At 32.7% G+C, this 23,363-nt stretch overlaps 1 protein-coding gene across 1 annotated transcript in view; it reads right to left on the bottom strand.

Annotated features, from left to right (window-relative positions):
* CLDN10 (claudin 10) overlaps window positions 1-13,746 on the bottom strand; it is a 117,552-nt gene extending 103,806 nt beyond the window's left edge. The window contains exon 1 of the mRNA XM_031958558.1: window positions 13,498-13,746. Coding sequence (XP_031814418.1) covers window positions 13,498-13,711 — 214 coding nt within the window. The 5' untranslated portion in view covers window positions 13,712-13,746. The remainder of the gene's footprint in view (window positions 1-13,497) is intronic.
* Between the last annotated feature and the right edge of the window lie 9,617 nt (window positions 13,747-23,363).

The following is a 23,363-nucleotide window of genomic DNA, read 5'->3' as shown; positions in this document are numbered from 1 at the left end:
AATGAATGTTTATTAAGTATTGGGCACTGTTTACTAGGCATTGGGGATACAAGGACAAAAATGAGAGTTCTGTTCTTTTAAAGGGCTTACATCCTATGTTAGGCACACAGCATTTTCACAGATAAATATAGTACTTATACAAAATTAGTGCAAATTTATTTTGAGATGGGACACTAATGATTAAGGAAATCAATAAAGTTCATCTTGAAGGAACTGAGCTAGGATGTGTTATGATTTCCAAGAAGTGGAGGTGAGGATTCAGAGCTTGAACATCATGTTGTATGAGGAACAGTAAGTAGCTGGTTTGGTGGATTGTAGAATGTGGAAAAGGAATAATATGTAACCATCCTGGAAAGAGGCTAGAGACAGATTTTTAAAAATATTTTGAAATGTTTAGGCTAGCTTTCTGGAGAATCTCAGGACCAGCCTTAATCTTAGTGGAAGAGTGCAGGAGGCAGGAGAGCCACCAGGAGCATGGTCAAAAATGGAATGAATCATTTCCAGTCATTCTCAGCCCTTATATATCTTAGTACAATTATATCATTACAGCATACTGAATATGTGTGAACTAGAGAACCATTACAAGACCATACTAAGTACTAAATATGTGTGTGTGTGTGTGTATGTGTGTGTGTGTGACCTAGAGAATCATCATCTCATCAATTCTATTGAGTTAACACCTTGTTTCAAGTATACATCTCCAGAGTTCTGGCCCTCTATAATATTTGATGTCAAAAAGAAAAGTTTCTATTTTATCCTAAAGATAATAAGGAGGCACTGACATTTCTTGACCAGGGGAGTAACATGATTTAATAACTTCAATTTGACAACTACATGGAAGATAAATTGATGAGGGGAGAGACTAGGTGCACAGAGATTAATTAAGAGGTATCATATTGTCCAAAGGAGGGGCAACACAAATGGTATGGACAGTTTTGTCAATGAGAAGTTTACTCACATTAATGAAATTATGGATCTTTGAAATATTGAATTATAAGAAAGATACTATATTAGGTTCTGAAAGGATATAGAGAAACATAAGATATGATCCTGACTCTCTATTTTTCCCAATTGTATAGTAATATAAATGACAATCTAAGCCAAATGGATAAATTTTATAGATATAAAATGTTCAAAAATAGAGAATAAAAATAACCCAATCTGAGGGGAAAAAATTGAATAAGCCATAAGTAAATTTCCAACGGTGGGAGGTGGGGAATAGAACTAGATGGATGAATTTTCAAGTGAATTCTATTAAACATTTAAAGAACAATTAAATCCAATGTTATAAAAAAAACTTTTAAAAATAGGAAAAGAAGGAGATCCTACTAAATTTCCTCTATTATATAAATGATCTTGATACCTAAACCAAGGACAGTGAAAAAAGAAAGAAAATTATAGACCAATGTAGCACAAATATCAAAGCAAAAAAAAAAAATTACTAAAAAGGAGCCAATATCAAAACATCACAAAGATTATATACTATGACCAGGCTGGAATGAACCAGAATTGATTCAATATTAGTAAAAACTTTAAATCCAAATGATTACATTAATAAGATGAACAAAAAAGTGAAACTATTTCAATAGATGCAAACAAAGCTTTTGACAGAATATAATAACTATTTCTGTTTAAAAAAAAACAACTAGGAAGCATAGTAATAAATGGATAATTCTTTAATATATGACAAGTAGTGTCTATTTAAAACCAAGAATTAGCATTATTTATAATAGGAATAAATTTGAGCCCTTACAAAGAGCATAGGGATGAGGCATCCAAATCTATTATCATCATTAGTAAAGGAATTGCTAGAAAGCAATATGATAAGAAAAAAATATTGAAGGAATTAGCACAGGCAAAGAGGAAACAAAATTAACCTTATAGGTACAATTTAAGCAAATTATCCCTTTTGCAGGTGGTATAATAGTTTACTTGGAAAATCCTAGTCAATTAATTTGACTTTTGAAAGACTTGGAACTTCTAAACAACAGTGATCAACTAGTATTCTAGAGGACTCATGATGAAACAAACTATTTGCCATAGAGATGAACTCAACGTAGGGATTGAAACATTTTTCTCTGACCAATGCAAGAATTTATTTTGTTTGACTACACATGTTTGTAATAGGAGTTTTATTTTTTCCTGCTGTCTCAGTTGGGAAGAAGGGGAAGAAGGGGAAGTTGGAGGGAGAGAAGGAAAATCTTTGAAAATGAAATGTGATTTTAAAAAATATAAACATTTTTAGGGAGGTTTTTCCTATCTGTCTTTCCAATTAGTGCTATTTTTTAGCTTGAGAACCATTACATCACCACACTAAGTACTAAGTATATATATGTGAACTAGAGAACCATCATCTCATCAATTCCATTGAGTTAACACCTTTTCTCAAGTATACTTCTTCAGTCAGAACTCTGAACTCATCAATAAGGGAATACTTATTTTGAAAATATATCAAGAAGAGAAGTATAAATACCTTAGAACAAACTTTACCTATGCCATTTTGGTTCCTACAGAGACTAGGCTCAACCTTAAGTGGTTTCTAAATAACATTCATTCCACCAAGTTTACATTCTCTCAGAGCTGCCTTTGATTTGTATTGATCCAAACTGGTCACTCTGGACATTGTGCCTCACCTTCTGAAGTGGCTGCAAAAACGAACACAGATTCCAGCTCCCAGATTTCTGATAACTCAATGTTCTAACCTTTTGAAGCTCACAGTGTCCTAGCTGTCACCAATACTTCACCTAAAAACAGGAAATAACAAATGCAGGAGGCAAAGGATAAAGACCTATATTTATGGGATGTATGTGGTCTTAGACGGAATGAGCCAGAGACTATTCCCTTTACTTCATTGTCTGCCTTATTGTTAATGGGTTAATGTCCAGGCAGGAAAGAATCAGAGTCAGTGCAAGAGACTTTCTTTGACTGGTTAGTGCCTCTTGAAGGCAACCTAAATGTAACCCTGTAGCCAGTCACCACATAGTTAGTACATTCAATCAATTATAGAATGTAGGATTATATCATCTGATAATTCTGAATATACATACATGTAAGGACTGGCCTCATTGGCCAGTTTGCTTCATCTTCATTTCACTGGAATCTCCTGTTTGTTTTCAAAGACCAGTTTGGGTGCCTAATCCAAACCTTTTCTAATTCCCTACTTGTTAGTCTTTTTTGTTTCTTCAAATTATTTTATACTTATCTGTTTTCATAGTATATTATTTTTAAAAGAATGTAAACAAATCCCTTGAGGGCATGAATTTTTTCAGATTTTAATGCAAACCTTTGAAATACTGAAGTACTGAAGTAATCATGAAATTTGCTTAAATCTTTTCTTTAATTATAAACATGGATATTTTCCTCCAGTGCTGTGATGTTTTACTTTCCTGTGGTTATATGATGTGAACTCTCCTTTGAGCCTATTTACTAAATAGTTGTAGAAATTGGTTTGGTAGTTTGTCAATGGAGGCCATTGTCATCATTAATTTAGGAGCTATCATGCCAGAGAATACTATCTAGTCAATGGTTTGTTCCTGTATCCCAAGCGTGAACCCTTGTTCGTCAGATGAACAAGATGCCCATTACTCTTTAGAATTATAGTGCATCAGTCTCAGGATTAGAAGTAGCCTAAGAACTTTGACACAGAAACTGCTTTACTGAGACTCATGTTATCAGGTTTTATTGTCTAAATATAGCTATGAATTCACTGAGATGTTGCTTTGGAGCACAGGCTGTCATCAGCCTGCTACAAATATAGTCTGGGTATCATATGTTGTCTGGAACATGGACAAATATAAGGTTGTTTGTGGATGTTTGGGGAGTGGAGCGGGGGAATGTTGTCTTTTTATGTTAGTTTGAGGTTTCTTAAGTCTGATCAACTTCTAACTTAAAACAAGTTAAGACAAATCAGCCATTCAGATGAATAAAGGACAAGATTATGTCAGGTGCTATTCCTATCATACTGATACACCCAGAAAGAATACACATTTTAAGAATTATTATAAAGCTTTTATCATTTTCTTTCAGAGGAATTTAGCTTAATTGTCACCTCCTATGTTGTCTTTCCTGATTTCTCTCATTTTTAGAGTTATTCTTCCACCCATATTACTTTGTCTTAACTTTTATATACTTCTGTACTTTTGTCTGACTATATATTATTTTCTTCCAGTAGGATAAACTCATTGAAGTGATAAAATGGGTTGGGTTTTTTCCCATAGTTGGGCCTTACAGTCATAGCCACTTAATAAATACTTGCTGAATTGAAGTGGATATTTCTTTACTTTCTGATATCAGTCTTTCATGTTGTTTAAAGTTCACTTGTGTAGTTTTTATGTCATGGATCAAATTATACAGTTAAATGACAGCTATGTTGTCATAGTGTTGCCTTTTTTATTGGCCTTATGCCATGGAGGGAAATGGATTATATAAATGATTTGAGAGTGAAAAATACTTATAGAAGTAAGTACACCAAGTTTTATTCTTTAGGGAAGGCTGGGGTATAGTAATGGAAGAGAGAACTGAAGCCTTTGGGATTTAAGGAAAAATCACTGACTTTTAAATGTCTGAACTTTAGAAAATCACCATTATTAGATAATGTTGCCTTGTTGCCAGATGATTTCATTCCACTGAAAACTTGGCAGTTTATCTTAGGTCATCTAGCTATCTATGCCAAATTCTAGTTAAGATTCCCAAAGCCATTCATATTTTTTAAATTAAAAATAACCAGGAATCCATGTTAATGTTTAGAAGACCAACAAGGAGAGTATTCTTCTATGCAAAAGTAGAAAAAGGAAGCTATGTGTTTCCATTTTTAGGTTTTTGCTGCCAAAATTATTTTAAATGCCCTAATTCTAGCTTCCTTAAAAATATGTCTATGGTGTGTGTGTGTGTGTGTGTGTGTGTGTGTGTGTGTGTGTAGCTTATAATGTAGTAGAATAATGCTGTTAAGATGAAATTTTGGGCTCTGGAAATTGTCGACTTTTTGAGCTACAAGGTCCTTTAAAAATTATAGAAGATGACTCATTTGTATGACATATAAAAAACCCAAATTCCAAAGAGGTCTATACAAGAAAAATTACCTAAAAATAATAGAGACAGGCAATGTGAAAACCAGCACAATCCAGAGGACATCAACACAGGGGAAATCCAAGTTCAATTTATTCAGACACAATCTCCAAGATCCAACATTAAACAAACAAAAAAGCTTGCTAACAATCAAGAGAAGGTCCTGAGAATCCTGAGAAAGGAAATAAAAGACTAGAATATTATAGACCCCCAAAAGTGAAACAAATCAGTTCCTTCCTACTCACACTAAAACAACATATTCTACAAAGTTGATCTTAACTATCAATGAAAAAAGTATGAATTTTTAGCAGGAAGAAAGAATGGAAATTATCCTTATTGAAGAAAGAAAAAGTAAACAGGTCATTTAACATATACATTCATTACTTAAGTTCAACTAGCTTTTCTTATTTTAAATAATAATAGCTTTTTATTTTTCATAATATATGCAAAGATAGCTTTCATCATTCACCATTGTAAAACCTTGTGTTCCAAATTTTTCTTCCTTCCTCATCATCTTCCCCCTCCTCTAAACAGCAAATAATCCAATATAGATTAAACATGTGCAGTTCTTCTAAACATATTTCCATGTTTATCATAGGATTGCTTTTTTTAAATTCTCTAATAATATTTTATTTTTCCAATTACATATAAAGATTGTTTTCAACAATCATTTTGTAAGATGTGTTCCAATTTTTTTTCTCCTTCCCTTTTCTTACTTCGCTACTTCCCAAAACAGTAATCTGATATTGAACTAGTATTTCTTAAATACTTGCTATGTAAATAGTATGCTGGAATAGTTTTGAAAGAATAAAAATCATTTTAGATGAAATTTATAAAAGGGTAAAGACTAAAATGCTCTAAAGAACAGAAAGAATAGAAAAGGGGAAGACTCAAAAAAATATTTCTTGGAATAAGATGTCATTCAAATGAATAAACAGGAGATTGGGACAGAGAAAAAATAGTTCTTAATCTAAATTTAGCAAAGAAAGAAACTTGTGTAAGTATGATTAAGAGAACAGAGATGACATATAAAGGTAAGTTCCATAAAGAAGAAACAAAAAGTATCCTAGAAGAAAAAAGCAGTGTCAGAAAAACTTAATAGGATGGGAGACTTGAAGTAATGGTTTTTGGAGGTTATTTAGTTCAACCTACTCATTTCGTAAATGGGGAGACTGATGCTTAATGAAGTGGAAGGGTTTGCTTCAGGTAATGGGATCTGAATTTAATCCAGGACCTGACTCTAGATATAGTATTCTTTCCATTTCATCATACTCCTCATTTGAGAATTATTGTTTTTGGAAAGAAAGTTTTTAAAACAAAGACACTGAGAGGTAGGAAGAAATCTAGAATCACAACATAGGAAAAGAGTATATCATCTTTTGAAAGTCTTGTGTTATGTATGTTCATTAGTCTAATAATATGTGGTCAAAGCCCATGAAGGATCAGTAACATACAGTAGTAATATAAAACTCATTTAACACAAATATTGACTTAGAAAATCACAAACCAACATTATCTATGTTGTACTGAATTGCATTATTATATATTTTTTGAGTATTTTCCAGTTACATTTTAATCTGGATGCACACAGAAGTTTAGCAAGTAGTTATTCAGAGAATTTCACATCTTTGGTCTAGAGAACCAAAAGACAGAAAGATGTAGGGAAGGGAAAGAATTGTTATTAATCTTCTTAGAAGGAGGAAGAGAAAGAGATGAATTATATTATTAGAAAGGGGTTCCTCTGATTAAGCTTATTCAAATATTTGGATAAGGATAAAGAAAAGGGGAATTATGAACCATATTCAAATTTGTCCAGAACAAAGGAAGTACATTTAAAAAGAATAGTGAATGACAGAAGTCAAAGAAAAATTCAGAGAAACAATCAATAATTATTCCAAAGAGAATAATAAATGTGATAGCATTTCAAAATATATGGAATATGGAAAGATTTATTTGAACTAATGCAAAGTGCAACTGAGCAGAGAGAGATCATTGTACATAAAAGCAATATTGTATGATAATCAACTGTGAGTGACTTAGCTTTTCTTAGCAATACAATGATCCAAAACAATTCTGAAGGACATATAATGAAATGCATTATCCACCTCCAGAGAAAGAACTGATGGAGTCTAAATGCAGATCGAAGCATAATTTTTTATTTTCTTTATTTTTCTAGCATGTTTCTTTGTATTTTGGTTTGTGTTCTCTTTTTTGCAACATGGATAATATGAAAATATTATCTCAAGTAAGGGACATGGAAGAAAGAAGCAGAAGGAGGAAATTTGGAACTCAGAAATTCTTAAAACAAACAAATGTTTGTTTTTACATGTATGTATAAATGTATATTTTTTTACATATAATTGAGAAAAATAAAATAAAAACTTTCTAAAAATATATGGGATGTAGTCAAAGCAATCCTTGGGAAATTTTTATCTCTGAACAACATAGATTAACAAAAGAAAAAGAATTAACAACTTACATATCCAATTTAAAAAATCAAAAGAAGTGCAAAAGAAGAAAATTTGAACATCAAAGAGAAACGGATAAAATTAAAAACTAAGACTACTAACCTGTCAAATTAAAGCTAATTTTTTAAAAGACTAAAAAAAGTATATCTATCATCTGTCTACATATCATGATCTCCTAAAGAAAAATTGACTAAGTTTTAAGTGATTTACCAAAAGAAAAATGTGTCTAATGCAGACATATTTACAAGTGAATTACACCAAACATTTAAAGAATTGCTATGCTCCATAAATACTCTCTAAAACAGAGAAGAAATACATGTTGCCAAATGATTTATATAACAAATATGTTTCTAATACTCAAACCAGAGAAGAACAAAGCTGATGAAGTCATAGATGTTGATACATGTGATACATACTAATAAAGTTGATACATATATTTTAAATTGAGACTACAGCAAATGTTAAAGTCTATGCCTGCCCTCTTTGTAGTGGCTAGAAACTGGAAACTGAGTGGATGCCCATCAGTTGGAGAATGGCTGAATAAATTGTGGGTATATGAATATTATGGAATATTATTGTTCAGTAAGAAATGACCAACAGGATGATTTCAGAAAGGCCTGGAGAGAGACTTACATGAACTGATGCTGAGTGAAATGAGCAGGACCAGGAGATCATTATATACTTCAACAACAATACTATATGATGACCAGTTCTGATGGACCTGGCCATCCTCAGCAATGAGATCAACCAAATCATTTCCAATGGAGCAGTAATGAACTGAACCAGCTACGCCCAGAGAAAGAACTCTGGATGATGACTAAAAACCATTACATTGAATTCCCAATCCCTATATTTATGCACACCTGCATTTTTGATTTCCTTCACAAGCTAATTGTACAATATTTCAGAGTCTGATTCTTTTTGCACAGCAAAATAACGTTTTGGTCATGTATACTTATTGTGTATCTAATTTATATTTTAATGTATTTAACATCTACTGGTCATCCTGCCTTCTAGGGGAGAGGGTGGGGGGGGTAAGAGGTGAAAAATTGGAACAAGAGGTTTGGCAATTGTTAATGCTGTAAAGTTACTCATACATATAACCTGTAAATAAAAGGCTATTAAAAAAAAAAGTCTATGCCTTATGACCAAATTGGATTTATAACAGAAAAAATAATGGCTCAACATTAGGAAAATAATTAACACAATTTATAATATTAATTATAATAAGGCCCATAGGCTAATCTATGTACCAATATCAATAGATAAAAAACAACCTTCAACAAAATATAGCAGTAATTTGTTTTAAAATCTTTAAAATAGGAATGGAAGAGACTTTCCTTAATCTGACCAAAAGTTGTTATACCAGACTAAGTCTTAATATTATTTATAATTGAGTAACACTGGAAACCTGACTAATAAGTTTAGGCAATCTCCTATCTCCATACTTGGATACAATATCAGAAATACTAACTTTATGAGTAAGATTTGAAAAAAAAAAAGGTAAGAAGACTTGACAAAAGGGAAGCAAATTTTGCCTTTTTTCTGGAAATCTGATAGTCTAATGGTTTATTTAGAGCAGAACTTCATATATATATATATATATATATATATATATATATATATATATATATATAACCCTATTTTGCCCGAGAAATTTTTATGCCACCCTGGGTATATAGGTATGTAAAATAGGTATACAAATCAAACATTTATTGATAATACATCTTACTTTTATGACTCCCACCAGCATTCAATTACATGCCCCTATATGGGTCATGACTCACTGTTTAAGAAACTTTGATTTAGAGAATCTTCAAGAATCAATGAATAAATTAAATGAGAAAATTTATAACTTTATTAAAATAGAAGAATAAAAAATAAACACACAAGAATCATTTGCACTTTAGTAATTATTAACAAAAACCAATAAGAAAAGATAGAAAATGACTATAAAGTGAATAAAATATCTGGGATTTAAACTGCCAAAACACCCAGGAACTTAGATAAAAAACAACAAAACACTTAAAAGCATAAAAGAACACCTAAATAATCACAAAGCAATTACTCAAAGCTCATGACTGCAACACCATTATAATTAAAAATGATGATCCCTCTAGCATTAATAAACAGATATAGGACTATGCCAAACAAATTACCAGAGGTATTTTATAGAATTTATATAGCTATCTGGTGTTGATGAAAAAGCAGAAAAGTTGAAAAGTGGAATCCACCAGGTGAACAAAACCTAGAAACAAACTCATACAACAGCATAGTGTTTTATAAATACAAAAACACAGCACTGGGATAGGGGCTTTTTTACCTGACAATCAAGATTGTTGGGAAATCTGAGTAGTTTGGTTGAAATTAAGTCTATACCCCAATATATCATATACCATAATAAACTCCAAATAGACAAATTATTTGTGTTATCTCAGAAAGCAAGTAGAAGAAAGTGGAAGTTATAACCTTCACAACTGTGAATAGAAGATGGGTAGTTATCCTAATATGCTTTAGTATTTCCAAGATGAGTGAATTACAACTAAAAATAATTAGTGGGTGATATGGACATATAACCTTCAGAGGGGTGCTCCCATGTCTGCACACTCTCATACGGATGCAATATCCTTTCTATAATCTTTTCTCTAGAAATAATTCCTTGGTGCTTTATTTGAAGGAGGCTAACCTGTTGATATGGATAAAGAGTGGCTGATTTATAATATTTTTAAGACTATGAACTTCTATGCTTGGGATTTGATATGTTAACTTCACAATAAAAAATAAATTTAAAAAGAAGATATATTTCATGAAGATTATGTAATCTCTATTATCAAAAAAAAAGTTCAAATGGGATGTTAATTGGACATTTACAGAGATGAGCTGCAAGTTGGTTTAAGAGTATTATAGAATAACTACCAATTACTATACTGCTTGTGTAGTAGAAAAAGCTGTGGCCTGGGAATCAAAAAGCCTAATTTTTAGTTCTGATTCTACTACAAACTTGATGTATGATCTTGGGTCAGTTACCTAAACTTTCTAAAGCCTGTTCTCTTAATAAATAAAATAAGATTATTGAGCTACTTGATCTCTAGACTTCCAATTTCAAAGTCTTCTATTCTTAGTAAATATATACTCAGGAAATTTTTTTTAAAAATACAAACTCTTCCTTAGCTGCCAATTTTTTCTTGAAAAAAAAGTCTTGTATCAATAAAATAGTTTAAAATTACATATAATTAAAATATGAGTACATATTCCTTTCCTGGTAGGCGGCAGTTTGCTTTTCCTAGTTACATTTTGTTATAAAGGAAATGGGATTGCAACACTGTATTCCCACTCTGTCATTGTTACAGTTTCACTTAAGAATAAAGGAAGAACCATTAGCAACTTTGGATTTGCTCCATCTTTATAAGGAAATCCAAGATCTGTGAGTTCCCATTTCTGTTGGAAAGATGACTCATTGTTCCTGATTGGTTTTTTTTTTTTTAAGATTTATTCAGCAAAACCTACATAGACCTTTTATAAACAAATTTGATTCCAGATTGTTAAATACAAAGTTCATACTAATTTAAGAGTAGCATTTTTTGATGGCTATCTTTCTGCTTGTTAGCAGGCATTTTTGCTGTGTATGAAACATTCTACTAGGCACTCAGCAATTAAGAAAAATAAGTGAAATCAAGGGAAAAAATTATTGTTTTGAATGAAGAATGTTTGGAGGCAGCATGGCAGATAGAGAAAGAATGTCCTTGAAGTTAAGACGTTGTAGCTGCAAGCCATCACGTTAGCAATGTGACCATGGCCAAATCACTCACTGCCAGTGCTGTAGCTAGCTCTTTAAGACTATGAAGAAGCCCTGGAAATGCACAGGTTTAGACTGATCAACGGATAAATTAAAAAATATATATATATAAATCTGGTTATATGTTATATATATAAAACATACATATAAGATTATACAATATATAATTCAGTGTTTCTCAAAGTTGTTTTGTTTGCTTGTTTGTTTTTTATATCTGCATGTTTATGAATGTGCAATTGCAAATGTAAATTCCATATAACTTTTTACTGGCACACACATAAGTAAGAATATAACAATTAAAAGTCATATGGTCTCATTCTGAATAGCCCACTTTGCTTGCAAAGCCGGTCAAAAATTGGTTCTTTGACAGTGATTGCTAGCTCCTGGCAAAGGCCATGGGGTAAAACTGAGGCTTATATAGCTACTGCTAATTAAAAATGAACTATAGTTACACATCTAGATAACATTTAGTTTCCAAAGCACAACAAAACCCATTTCTTTGCTACTTCTCCTTGCTTACTGAAATATACCCATTGATCATCACAGCAATAAAGAAGGGAAACTACAGAAAGCATATTAGAGAGGCAATAACTCCCTGACTTAATTTGCTTTTCTAAACTTCTCATTCTTAGGAGAAAACAGTTTGTTTTTTGGTTTTGCTTTTGTTTTGTTTTGTGGAAGGAGGTCACAGAAATGTACAGATATAAAATTAGAATCTATTGGAATAGGTCTCATTTCTACTAATATTAATTTCCAAGTAAAAATTCCTCCGTTTGCCACTGATATTGACTCATTTGTTCACTCAAATGGGCATTTTGGCAGTTAGCTGGCATTTGAGGGCCTAACTAGGGCATCCAAGCTTGAACATTTAGTGTGATTGTCATTAGAAATCTCCTGGCTTCAACTAAATACATTTTCTTTATCCCTTGGCACTGATTATAGACTAATGACACACATACTTGACATGAAGTCTCATAAAATATTATGCTTTAGTAACTTCTGAGTTAAAATGTTATTTGTCTTTCTCATAAGGTCAAGGTACATTCTCACCATTTGAATATTTAAATTCTTTATATAATTTTTAAAAACTATTTCTGTAAAATATCCCATTTGAATTATTTACCAGACCCTTGTGATATATATATATATATATATATGTAATACATTTTTCTATTTATTTTAAGCTAGCAATATGACAATATGCAAGAAAGCACAGTGATCTTAAAGCATTTTTTGCAATGATTTACAAGCAACAAATGCCTAAAAAGTAGTATTATAAGTATTTTTTAATGTGTAAACATCTCTTTAACATTTTCATTTGAAAGTAGACGATGTATTTTCTTTAATAACTGAGTAGTCCCCCCCCCAAAAAAAGGATATTTAAGATTATCTATTCTAATTCTCTCATTTAACAAGTTTAAATAAAAACCCACTAAAGCCCAAAAATGTTATGTAGTTTAGCCAAAATCACAAAGGTAATAAGTTACAGGAGGATTTGAATCTAGGTCCTCCAAATTCAGGACCCTTCCATTATGATATTTTGAATATGTAATGAATATAAAAAATAAGCTTCTTTTTTTTTTTATTCTCTTGTGTTGACCTTTTAATCTCTTGCTGAATAACTAAGAAATGCACAAAACTTAATCCCTTCCCTTTTTCAGAAGTGAGCAGGTCATCTAAGGCTTCCACTAATCTGTATGTTAGTTAGTCTCAAAGAACCTTCAAGTACTTATTGGAAGTCTATACCATCATCACATCTAGATTTCCATATCAGAAAGCTTTTCCACATGAGGGCAAGTACAAACTTACTTTAGATTACTCCTTTCCATATGAAGATATATTATAATTATGTCATATCTTTCCATCTTTGAATTTATTATACATCAAATCAACTGGGCATTTCTAGATCAGCAAGCCATTTCTAAATTCTTGTATTCCTAATAAGGCCAGTCTTTGCAATATAACCAATATAACCGTGCCACACCCCTTCTAGCCCCAACCTAAGTGTCTTAATTAAACACTCAGTCTTCCAGAGCCTGCATATGCAAGCAAGTGGTGAATAGGGGTAAAGAGGTGGGAGATAATAGAGAATAAAGGGAGGAGAAGAGGAGAAGAGAGAGGAGAGAGAGGAGAAGAAATTACTTCCTATTCAAAAAATACCATAATTACCTGGTACTCTGAAGAGAGTAAGATGTGGTCTGCAATGGAAAGAACCCAAAGCATTACCTCCACAGTTCATCCAAAGACCCTGGAAAATCCAAGTGGCAGTGATAACTGATGACGCTCTGGTAGTTACTTTCCACTCATTGGACACAGTGGCAGCAATGAGAGCTCCAACTCCACCAATGCCAAACACAAGAGCTGAGATCTGGGTCCAAAACATGTCTCTTAGCTTTCCCTATGGAACTGTGCAAGGCCAAGGAAATGTTTTAGTGGGCTCAGCATGAAGAAGTAAACGTGAACAAATTACACTTGGACAACTGTAACAGAAAGTTAATGTAAGTATGTGATAGTGTTTCATGCTCGGATGGCCTGAAGAGCTATAGAGATTAAGGATACAGATGGATTTATAAACAATTTAATAAACATAGAAAAAAAATGACCTTTCATTTCCCATGCTGACATTTGTAAAAATTTGGAAGATTAGTTTTAAAGGTTTTTATTTTAATTTTTTCTTGCTAATACTGTAGTTAATGCTTAATTTTCAGTTAGCCTGGAGTTTAACGAACCATGTAGGCAGCAAATATCACAAAGTACAAACTCTATTGTTACACTTAAATTGTATTTAGACGAATATTTTAAAGGAGAAAAAAATATGTTGAAAAAGATACAATTTAGGAGGTATCAACAAGACAACAAAATTCATCTCAAATACGAATGAAATTTGCTATTTGGTTTTCTTGGATCTTTTACATCTCTATCACTTCCTTATGTTTCATCTGAAATTCTGCTTGAAAAAATGACTGCATCTTTTCTTGCTTTTTTAAAAGCATTGCCACCATTGGGTGTCAGGTAGGTGGCACAGTGGATAGAGCACTGGTACTGGAGTCAGGGGGACTTGAGTTCAAATCCAGCTCCAGACATTTGACACTTAACTAGCTAGGTGACACTAGGCAAGTTACTTAAGCCTGATTGCCTCACCAAAAAGTAAAATAAAATCATCATTGGAGGACAGCCTGGTGCCATAGAAGAAGTTCTGAATTTGGAGTCAGAGGATCTATATTTGAGTCCCAGTACTGTCACTATTTCCAATGTGACTTTAGGCAAGTGACTTCTCTTTTGAGCCTCAGTTTTCTGACATGTAAAAGGAAGAGGTTTAATGGACTGAATGATCTAAGGGTCCCTTCTAGCTCAAAAATTTTTCATCCTCCCAAGATCCAATCAAATAATTTGGGAGAGGAGCAGTACTATAAAATACAATCCCTCCTATGAAAGAAACAAGGCTGCTTCTTCAGCAGACATTCCTTAATCACAGAACAAACTAATTTTCCAAAAAAGATAAGCTTGGATTGAAGTATAATTTATATCTAATCTCTCAAAATGCTGATAACCTAGAGCAGCATTCATTCCTACATTTTTCTAGTCTCAATTTTTTAAAAAAAATGTACAAAATGAGATTGCAAATGCTTCCTTCAGGAAGAGCAGCAGCTGCTAAAGTCTTTGATCTTACAGATAATTGTGAATATAAAAGTTCACTTAGCCTTTTACTTTGCCAGTCTTTTGAAGTCTTGAAATTTTCAAAAGGAACTTTTAGTTATTAAACTACAATTGTTACCTTAGATGAGAGAATATTTTAAAGGAACATTCCAAGCATAAAGGTTATACTTCAAGTGGGCATAGCCTCCATTGGTAAAGATAGCAAGTCTTTTGGGATTGGGAAAATAATTTGTCTAAATTGCTGTACCTAAGAAATTGTGTGAACTTGGACAAGTCCCTTTACCTTATTCAACTTCAGTTTCCTCATCTATAAAATGGAGATAATAAAAGCAAGATTTTTGCAAAGAGTTGTAAAGATTAATGAAATCAAATGATCAAGTGAAATAACATTTTAAAAAATGAGATACCATATCTGTAAATCATAAAGTACCATATAAATATAAGCTATTGTTGTCGATAATAATAATAATTAATAACAATAATTATTCATCCCTGCTAGCAAACTTGTGGTAATAGTAATGAGCCTCTTTGAACTTGGACAAGCTGGTCCTCATGGTAGAATACATACTGAAAGCCGTGGTAGCTAGGCAAACCACTTTAGTATTTTTGTCAAATAAAACCCCAAATAGGGTCTCAAAGAGGTAGATATACCTAAAAAATAACTTGACTTAACAACAATACTGGAATAAACCCAGGATCAAATTCATTTACTTTATGGACAGTAATAAGTGTGTAGGGTGTGAAATGTAAGTGGATAAAGTTGTGATCATCTAGGTAAGTGGAACAATATACTGAACACAAAACTGCCTTCCAATCCAGCTACATTTGATAAATAATTAGCTTTTTTTTTATAAAAATGTTTAGTAAATTCATCATTTCCCATGTAAAAACTAATATATATAATAAAAATTTTAAATTTGTCTTGAAAACTTTTATAGAATTTAAAATGTATATGAAAATAGAAATTGTGCATATAACACAATAACAATAAAAAGGGAAAAATTTGAAGAGGCAAAAATTTAATTTCATATGGACTAAATTATGCCATCAAATAATTATTTAAATTTAAATGATTTTTTTCTGATTCCATTCCATTTGTCTAAAGTTGAGAGTTCTAAAACTAACAGAATCATAAAATTAGAACCAATTGTAAGAAGATCTCTAGTTATTGGTAGAAATTGATTACTGAATACCCAGTACATTTGCCCAGAGATTAGTTATTAAATGCTTGTGTGAGGGGCAAGCAGAATTGGTGAGAAGCTTTGAAAGAGAAAATGCATGATTTCAACTTCTATTCAGGTACATGGAGGGAAAAAGATTCTGGGAAGAGACTTTAGGGAATTTCTCATTGAATGAGACTGGGACTCTCAATTTAGCTGAGTAATCTTGCTTCCTGTTGCAAGAATTCATTTACTTTGGTATTGTCTAGTATATGTCCTCCTATGTATGCTTTCTCTGATTTCCATTTAGATAAATGACTTTATTCATTTTTTTCTATATGTATATTTTGTGGAAACTCATTTGATATTTGATGGGAAGAGAATCAAATCTTGGATATACAGCTTAGGGTCTCCTTTCTTGGTAATGAATAATAATCAGAAGTGTAGTTTAAACTTTAAATTTTCTTCCCCTAAAAATTCTAGCCCAGCACTCCCTTTGATCAAGAAGAGTAGTCATAATTTGTCCCCAGGATCCTGCCTTTCATCCTGGTAGAAATCCAAGTCTTCCTTAGAAAAGGATGAAGGAATAATTTCTGTTTCCTTTTCCAAAGTCTCCTACAAAGTTCTCATTTCCTTTCTCCATTTTTTCTCAGCAGACTCGTGTGGGAGAGAATTTTGGGAAGAAATCAGAATAGGTAAGAAAATTCCAAGTTCTCCAGATTTTCCCCATAAACAAAACAAAATTGTATTTTAGGGCAAATGTAGGCCAGTGAAAAACAAATCAAAGTTGGGGCAGAACAGAGGTCCTCCTAGGACAAGTAGAGAAGATCCAAAAAAAGACCCCATAAAATTTGGCCAGTGTGAAGTATAAAGATCTATAGGCTAGCTCTGCTGAAACTGCAAGTACTGAGAGTCCGGGGGCTATCTGGGTTAGGAGGTAGCCTCAGCCACCTCCGGGAAGTCTGTGTTCTGAGTCTGGGAAGACTGAGGGAATCTCTGCTGATAAAGAGTCGAATTCAGTTGTGCTACTGAGAGACTGGTTAGGAGTGAACCAGTACACTCCCTGTGAGTGCAGAAGGAGTGGAGCAGAGTAGCTGCTGGCTACAAATACTTAAAGGAGTGTAAAGTTCTTGGTTTGGGGTTCCATGCCAAAGGGGAGAACTGAAAGAAGACCTGAAGCCATTCTTCTCCTATTCCCCTCACATCAGGACTAGAAATGATTATACTAATAAACTATTTTTTTAAAATATACAAGCAAAGGAGAAGGTATCCAACTATAGAAAGTTACTATGGGAATAGAGAAGATCTGGGTTCATCTTCAAAAGAAGATATGAAATTTTTAAAATATCTCCTACCCCAAAGGGTAACATTAAATGGTTACTTGCCCCAAAAGAATTCATGTAAAAAAACTTTTTAAAAAAATCTAATGAGAGTGATTGAGGAAAAACTAAGAATCCAAGAAAAACAAGATTATGAAAAGAAAGTCAGTTAACTAGAAGAGGAGATCCAGAGTCTTAAGGGAGAAAATGACTCTTTGAAAATTAGAAATAGGAGGCAAAACCAAGATGGCAGAGAGTAAACAGTTTTTTGTCTGAGCTCTTCCTAGGTTCCCTCAGATCAACACCAGATCAAGTCTTTGAACTAATTTTGGAGTGACAGAACCCACAAATATTTGGAGTGTAACAAATTTCCAGCAGAAGATATTAGGAAGAACTTTAGAAAAAATATGTTTCAATCAGGGATGGAGGAGGCAGCTGAATGCATGCACAACACAAGAATCCAGGGTGTTGGTGGTCCATGCACTGGGGGAGGATCTGCCAGGAGGCTCTTGGCCAAAATACAGCAGCTATGGCTACTCTGTCCTGGTTCAGAAGCCAGTGGATCAACAGACAAAAGACATACAACAATTATCCCAGAATAATGTGAGATTTAGACACATCTAGTCAGCACAGGAAGGAAGTCAGCAGCACCAGCCCCAGGGCAGGGTGAAGCTACTGTCGCCTGTAGAGGAAGCTTGGGACAATATTTCTTTTGCCCTAAGAGCAGACTCAACCTTTAAAAATAAGCAAAAAGGCAAAGAAAAAAACTTTGACCATAGATAGCCGTTATAGAGACAGAGAAGAACAGACCTCAGAAGCTAAGGACACTAAAGGCAAATCATTTCCAGATGAAGCTCCAAAGGGTGATATGAGTTTGTCTCTATCTCACAATGCTCTCTTGGAAGAATTCAAAAAGGATCTTAAAAGAGAGAAAAAATGGGGAAAGGAAATGAGAACTGTGGAGGAGACTTTGGAGAAGAAAACACAGAAATTATATAAAGAAAACTCCTTTAAAATAGATATAGAGAAATGGAAGAAACATATAACTCCTTACAAAATAGATTTGATGAAATGAAAATTAGAATTGGTCAAGGGCAAGCCAGAAAAGTTATAAAAGACCAAGAAATAAAAAAATAAAGAATGAAAGAACAGAACAGAATGTGAGACATCGCATAAGAAAAATAACAGATCTGCAGAACAGATCAAGAAGAGAAAATATAAGAATAACTAGACTATCTGAAAGTTATGACCAAAAAAAGAACCTTGATACAATAAAAAAATAAAGAAAATTGTCCTGAAGTGATAGAACAAGGGAAGAAAGTAGAAATGGGAGGGGGGGAGGGAATCCACCAATCCTACTTGAAGGAAATTCCAGAAGGAAAATATAAGGGAATATCATTGCTAAATTTCAAACTCCCAGATCAAAGAGAAAATTTTACAAGCAACAACAATAAAAACAATTCAAATATGCTGGATTAGATCATAGAAGACATCACCAGCTATAATAAAAAAAAACTACAGGTCCAAGTATATAGTATTCATAATCAAAAGAACTAGGGGTGTGGCCAAAAATATTACATCCAGAAATAGTAAGTATAATACTGAATGAAAATAAAAATAGGACATTCAATGAATTGTCAGATTTTCAGGATTTTGTTATAAACAAAACTGAACTTAATAGAAAATTTGACATCAAAGACTAATTTCAAGGTGCTCAATAAGGATAAAATGTTTGTTTTATACATGGAAATATAAATCATATGTCTAAAACTGTCATTAGTAATTGGGTAATCCAAAAGAATGATTGGAGTAGAGCTGAATATGATATGACTCTAAAAGGAAAAACTATGTAAGAAAAGATAAAAATAGTAATCATCCTATACAAATGAGGTATGAAAGTAAGAATTGATAGAGAGGAACTAGATGGGGGAGATGGGGGAGAAAGGTTGGTTGTTCTGAAATCCTACTCATATTGGAAATGGGTTAAGGGGAAACAATATATGTATATACCTAGAAAGATATAACACCCTTCAAAATTTATGAAGAAATAAGAAGGGAGGGGAATAGGACAAAGTGAGGTATAGAAATATATGGAGATTAACCAGAGTGGAATAAAGTGTGTAGATTAATGGGAAAGGGATAAAGAGGAAGGGAAAGGGAAGGGGAGAGAATAAAGGGATCCTTGGGATAGGGAGAGGTTAAGTAATACAAAGCAGACTAATGGATAGAAACAAAGTAGAATATGTAGCAGGGATAGGAAGCAAGAGATATACAAAACACAATAATAATGATCAGTAGTAGGATTAATTAGAAAAAAATTAGGGATAGTAACCATTTATTTCAGACAAAGTCAAAGTTAAAAAAAAAAGATTTAATTAAATCAGAGAAATCTATATTGTATGTTAGCTATATTAATATTGTTTTAGATGTATATGTATATATGTGTATGTAGATAGGTAGGTATATATGTTAGGTGTGTGTGTATATACAGAAATATGTCCATGCTTAACTATAACTGCTTGGAGGAGGTGAGGCAGGGAGGAAAAAAAAATAGAGTAAAAAGTGCACAGCAGAAAACAAAAGAAAACCTACAAGGACACAAAGGAAAATACGGACAGTTCTGAATACAATGTCTTCTATTATTATATATTATAATACTCTTCTCTAAAATATAATGTTCTCTGGGAGCAGGTTTCTTGGGGGGCTTCTGGAGGCAGCCAATAATTACTACAAGCGCAGCCAGGGATTAAAGTCCAAATCCTTTATTGTTTCCTTGAAAGTCTTGTCTCCTTCACTTGGGGCTCCACTAGTTTTTGTGGAGGCTCATCTCTCTCCTTGGTTCTGAGAGGCCTGCCTTCTCTGGCTTCTGAATCTCCTGGACTGAATCCTGGCTGAGGCTCCCAGAGCTTCTAGTGGGCTTGTCCTTTCTGGCCCTGACAGCTCCTCCTTATAAGTTCGTTCCACACTGAGTATACACCAATCATTTTATCACTAAGAGACCATTATTTGTTGTAGGATTAAATCAATGCTAAACTAGATTTAACTACTGTCTCCTCAATTCTACTTAGTACCTTGTTTCAAGTTTGGCCCATAACAATATATGCTTTCTGAAATAGAAATTTATTTACATATTTTGATATTCTTTCTTATATTCTGCGCACAAGACGGTTTTTTCTTTTCTGTGCTTTTTTCTATTTTTTAAATTTTGTATGTAAATTTTAAATAAAAACAGATTCATGTGGGTACACAATCTACATTGTTCAACCAAAACAACACACACCACATAAGTAAATAGAAGAATATAATGAATACAATGAATATTATGAATTTACAGAAGCCAAGAAGAATTCAGAAAAAGAAAATAATAGCACATTAACTTCAAGTAGAGATTCAAAGAAAAATATTTTCAACAAAATCTACATGAATGTCTGAAAAAAAATTAAGAAAATATTTTTAATGAATAAAATAGAACTGGAGAGAAAAATTTGGAGGAGACATAATTAGCTTAGAAAAAAAGAAGAAAAACTTTATGAAAGTTTAGAAAATAGAATGAATAGAATGGCATAATCAGAACTCAGTAATTCCATGAAACAAAAAGAAATAGTAGAACAAAATAAAGGGAAATATATGATATCTCTTATCAAAAACAGCTGACCTGCAAAATAGGTCAAGGAAATATATGTCAACAAATATTTATTAAAAACTTACAATGTACTATAAAGAAGGATTGAAATATAGTCCCTCCTCTCAAATGTGGGTAAATGGGAAGACAACAAGCAAACTATGTACCTACATTGTATAATCAAGAAGTAACCTCAGAAGTAGTCCACTAGTAGTATAGGGAATTTGTTGTTGGTTAGTCATGCTTAACTCTTTATGATTCCATCATGGGGTCTTCTTGGTCAGGAGACTGAGGGGATTGTCATTTCCTTCTCCAGCTTATTTTACAGATGAGAAAAACAGAGTTAAGTAACTTGCTTAGGGTCACACAGCTAAGTGTCTGAGGCCACATTTGAACTCAGGAAGATGAATCTTCCTGACTACAGGGCCCCCTTCCTAGTCAGGAAATAGGAAAGGGAGCCTTCCACAAAGGGTAATTTTTGAGCGGAGTCTTGAAAGAAGTCAGAAAGTCAGGGAACAGAGTAGAAGCCACAAATGATTCCAGGTGTTAGGGAAAGGTATTTACATTCCAAAGGCATTTTTGTGCAAGGCACAGATTTGAGAGATGGGTGCTGACATGTAAAGAACAGCAAGAAAATTACATAGAAGGAAGGAAAATGCAAGATTACTATAGAGAGATGGTAAAGAACCTGGTTGTGAAGAGTTTTAAAAGTTAATATTTGACTTCTAAAGTCATAAAAAAAATTTATATTTGATCCTACAGGTAATATATAGCAAATGAAGTTTATTAAATAGAGGTGTATGTGACATGACCAGACTTGCCCTTTAGGAAGATCATTTTGGTAGCTGAATGAAGGATGGATTGGAATATAGATTCATGGCAGAGAGATTTAAGAATATTCCAGTAATTCCAGAATGAGGTGATAACCGCCTGCATCAGGATGATGGTTATCTATTTAGAGAGGAGAGGACATATGTTAGAGATATTTTGAAGATAAAAATGATAAAATTTGGCAACAGATTGGATATATGGAATGAATATGAGTGGGGAATCACGGATAATATCAAAGTTATGATTCTGGTGGACTGGGAGAATGCCTAGGAGTCATCACCAGTAATAGGAAAATTCAGAATAAGGAAGTTGTGGAAGTGGTGGAAAGAGAATCCATTAGATTCCCTGAAAAACATGGAAAAAATCTGGATACTATATTTCAAGAAACAATAAAAGAAAACTGCAAATATCGCATATAATTAGAGGGGAGAAAGGAATATAGAATCTATCTCCTAAAAACAAAAATTAGAAACTCCAGAAAATCAGGCAAGATTTATATTTCCAGTCAAAAAAAGAAAAATATTACAAGTGACCAAAAAGAAAAAATTCATTTACCCAATAAACAGAGTCAGATGAGAATACTCTTAATTCCTATAAAAGAGAAAAAAATCTTGGAATACAGTATTGCAAAAGGCTAAAAAGAAAAGCTAATCAGGAAGTAGGATATGAAGAGGAAATGAGGAAAATTGGGTTAGATATAACACTGGGTATAACACATTATCACTTAGCATCCACAAAACAGTAATTCACAAGCTTCACTAATAGGTTTCTTGCCAATGAGGTATTTTTTATTTTAGTCTATTTTTTCTTTTTAGTTTTGTTTGACTGATTCTTAATGTTTCATTGAGTCACGCACTTCCATTTATCCAATTCTAATTTTTAGTGAATTATTTTCTTCAGTTAACTTTTTTTTAAACCTCCTTTTGCATTTGACCAATTGTACTTTAATACAGATGGTATGCTAAGATGCAATCATAGAAAGGATTATGGCTAGTTAATAATCCCTCCAGAAATCTTATTCAGAGATGATAGAGAAAGTAGTTATTATTATTATTGGCAATTCCTAAAATATAATTTTAGTGTAGGAATTTTAATTTTTCTGTGTGCAGGTATTTTTATTTTTTGTTTGCTGTGGATTAGTCTAGTGATATCTATGTACTTTTTCTCATAATAATCTTTTAAAATACATAAATATATAGAACTACAAAGGAAACAAAAAATAAGCCAAACGTAACCAGTTCCTTCAATTACTTCTTATGTGACTTGAACTCAAGTTCCTTAACCATCCTGATTGCCTTCTTGTAAATGTTCAGCTTAACTAATACCAAAAAAAGATTAAAAAAAGAAAGAAAGAAAATGACCTATATATACAAAACTTTTCATAGCAGCAGTTCTAGAACAAAAAATGTGGAAATTGAGAGGATGCCCATTAATTGGAAAATGTCT

This window comes from Sarcophilus harrisii, chromosome 3 (assembly GCF_902635505.1).
Source record: "Sarcophilus harrisii chromosome 3, mSarHar1.11, whole genome shotgun sequence".
Classification (NCBI taxonomy): domain Eukaryota; kingdom Metazoa; phylum Chordata; class Mammalia; order Dasyuromorphia; family Dasyuridae; genus Sarcophilus; species Sarcophilus harrisii.
The sequence above is the reverse complement of the archived record's forward strand: the minus strand, read 5'-3'. Positions and strand labels throughout refer to the sequence as shown.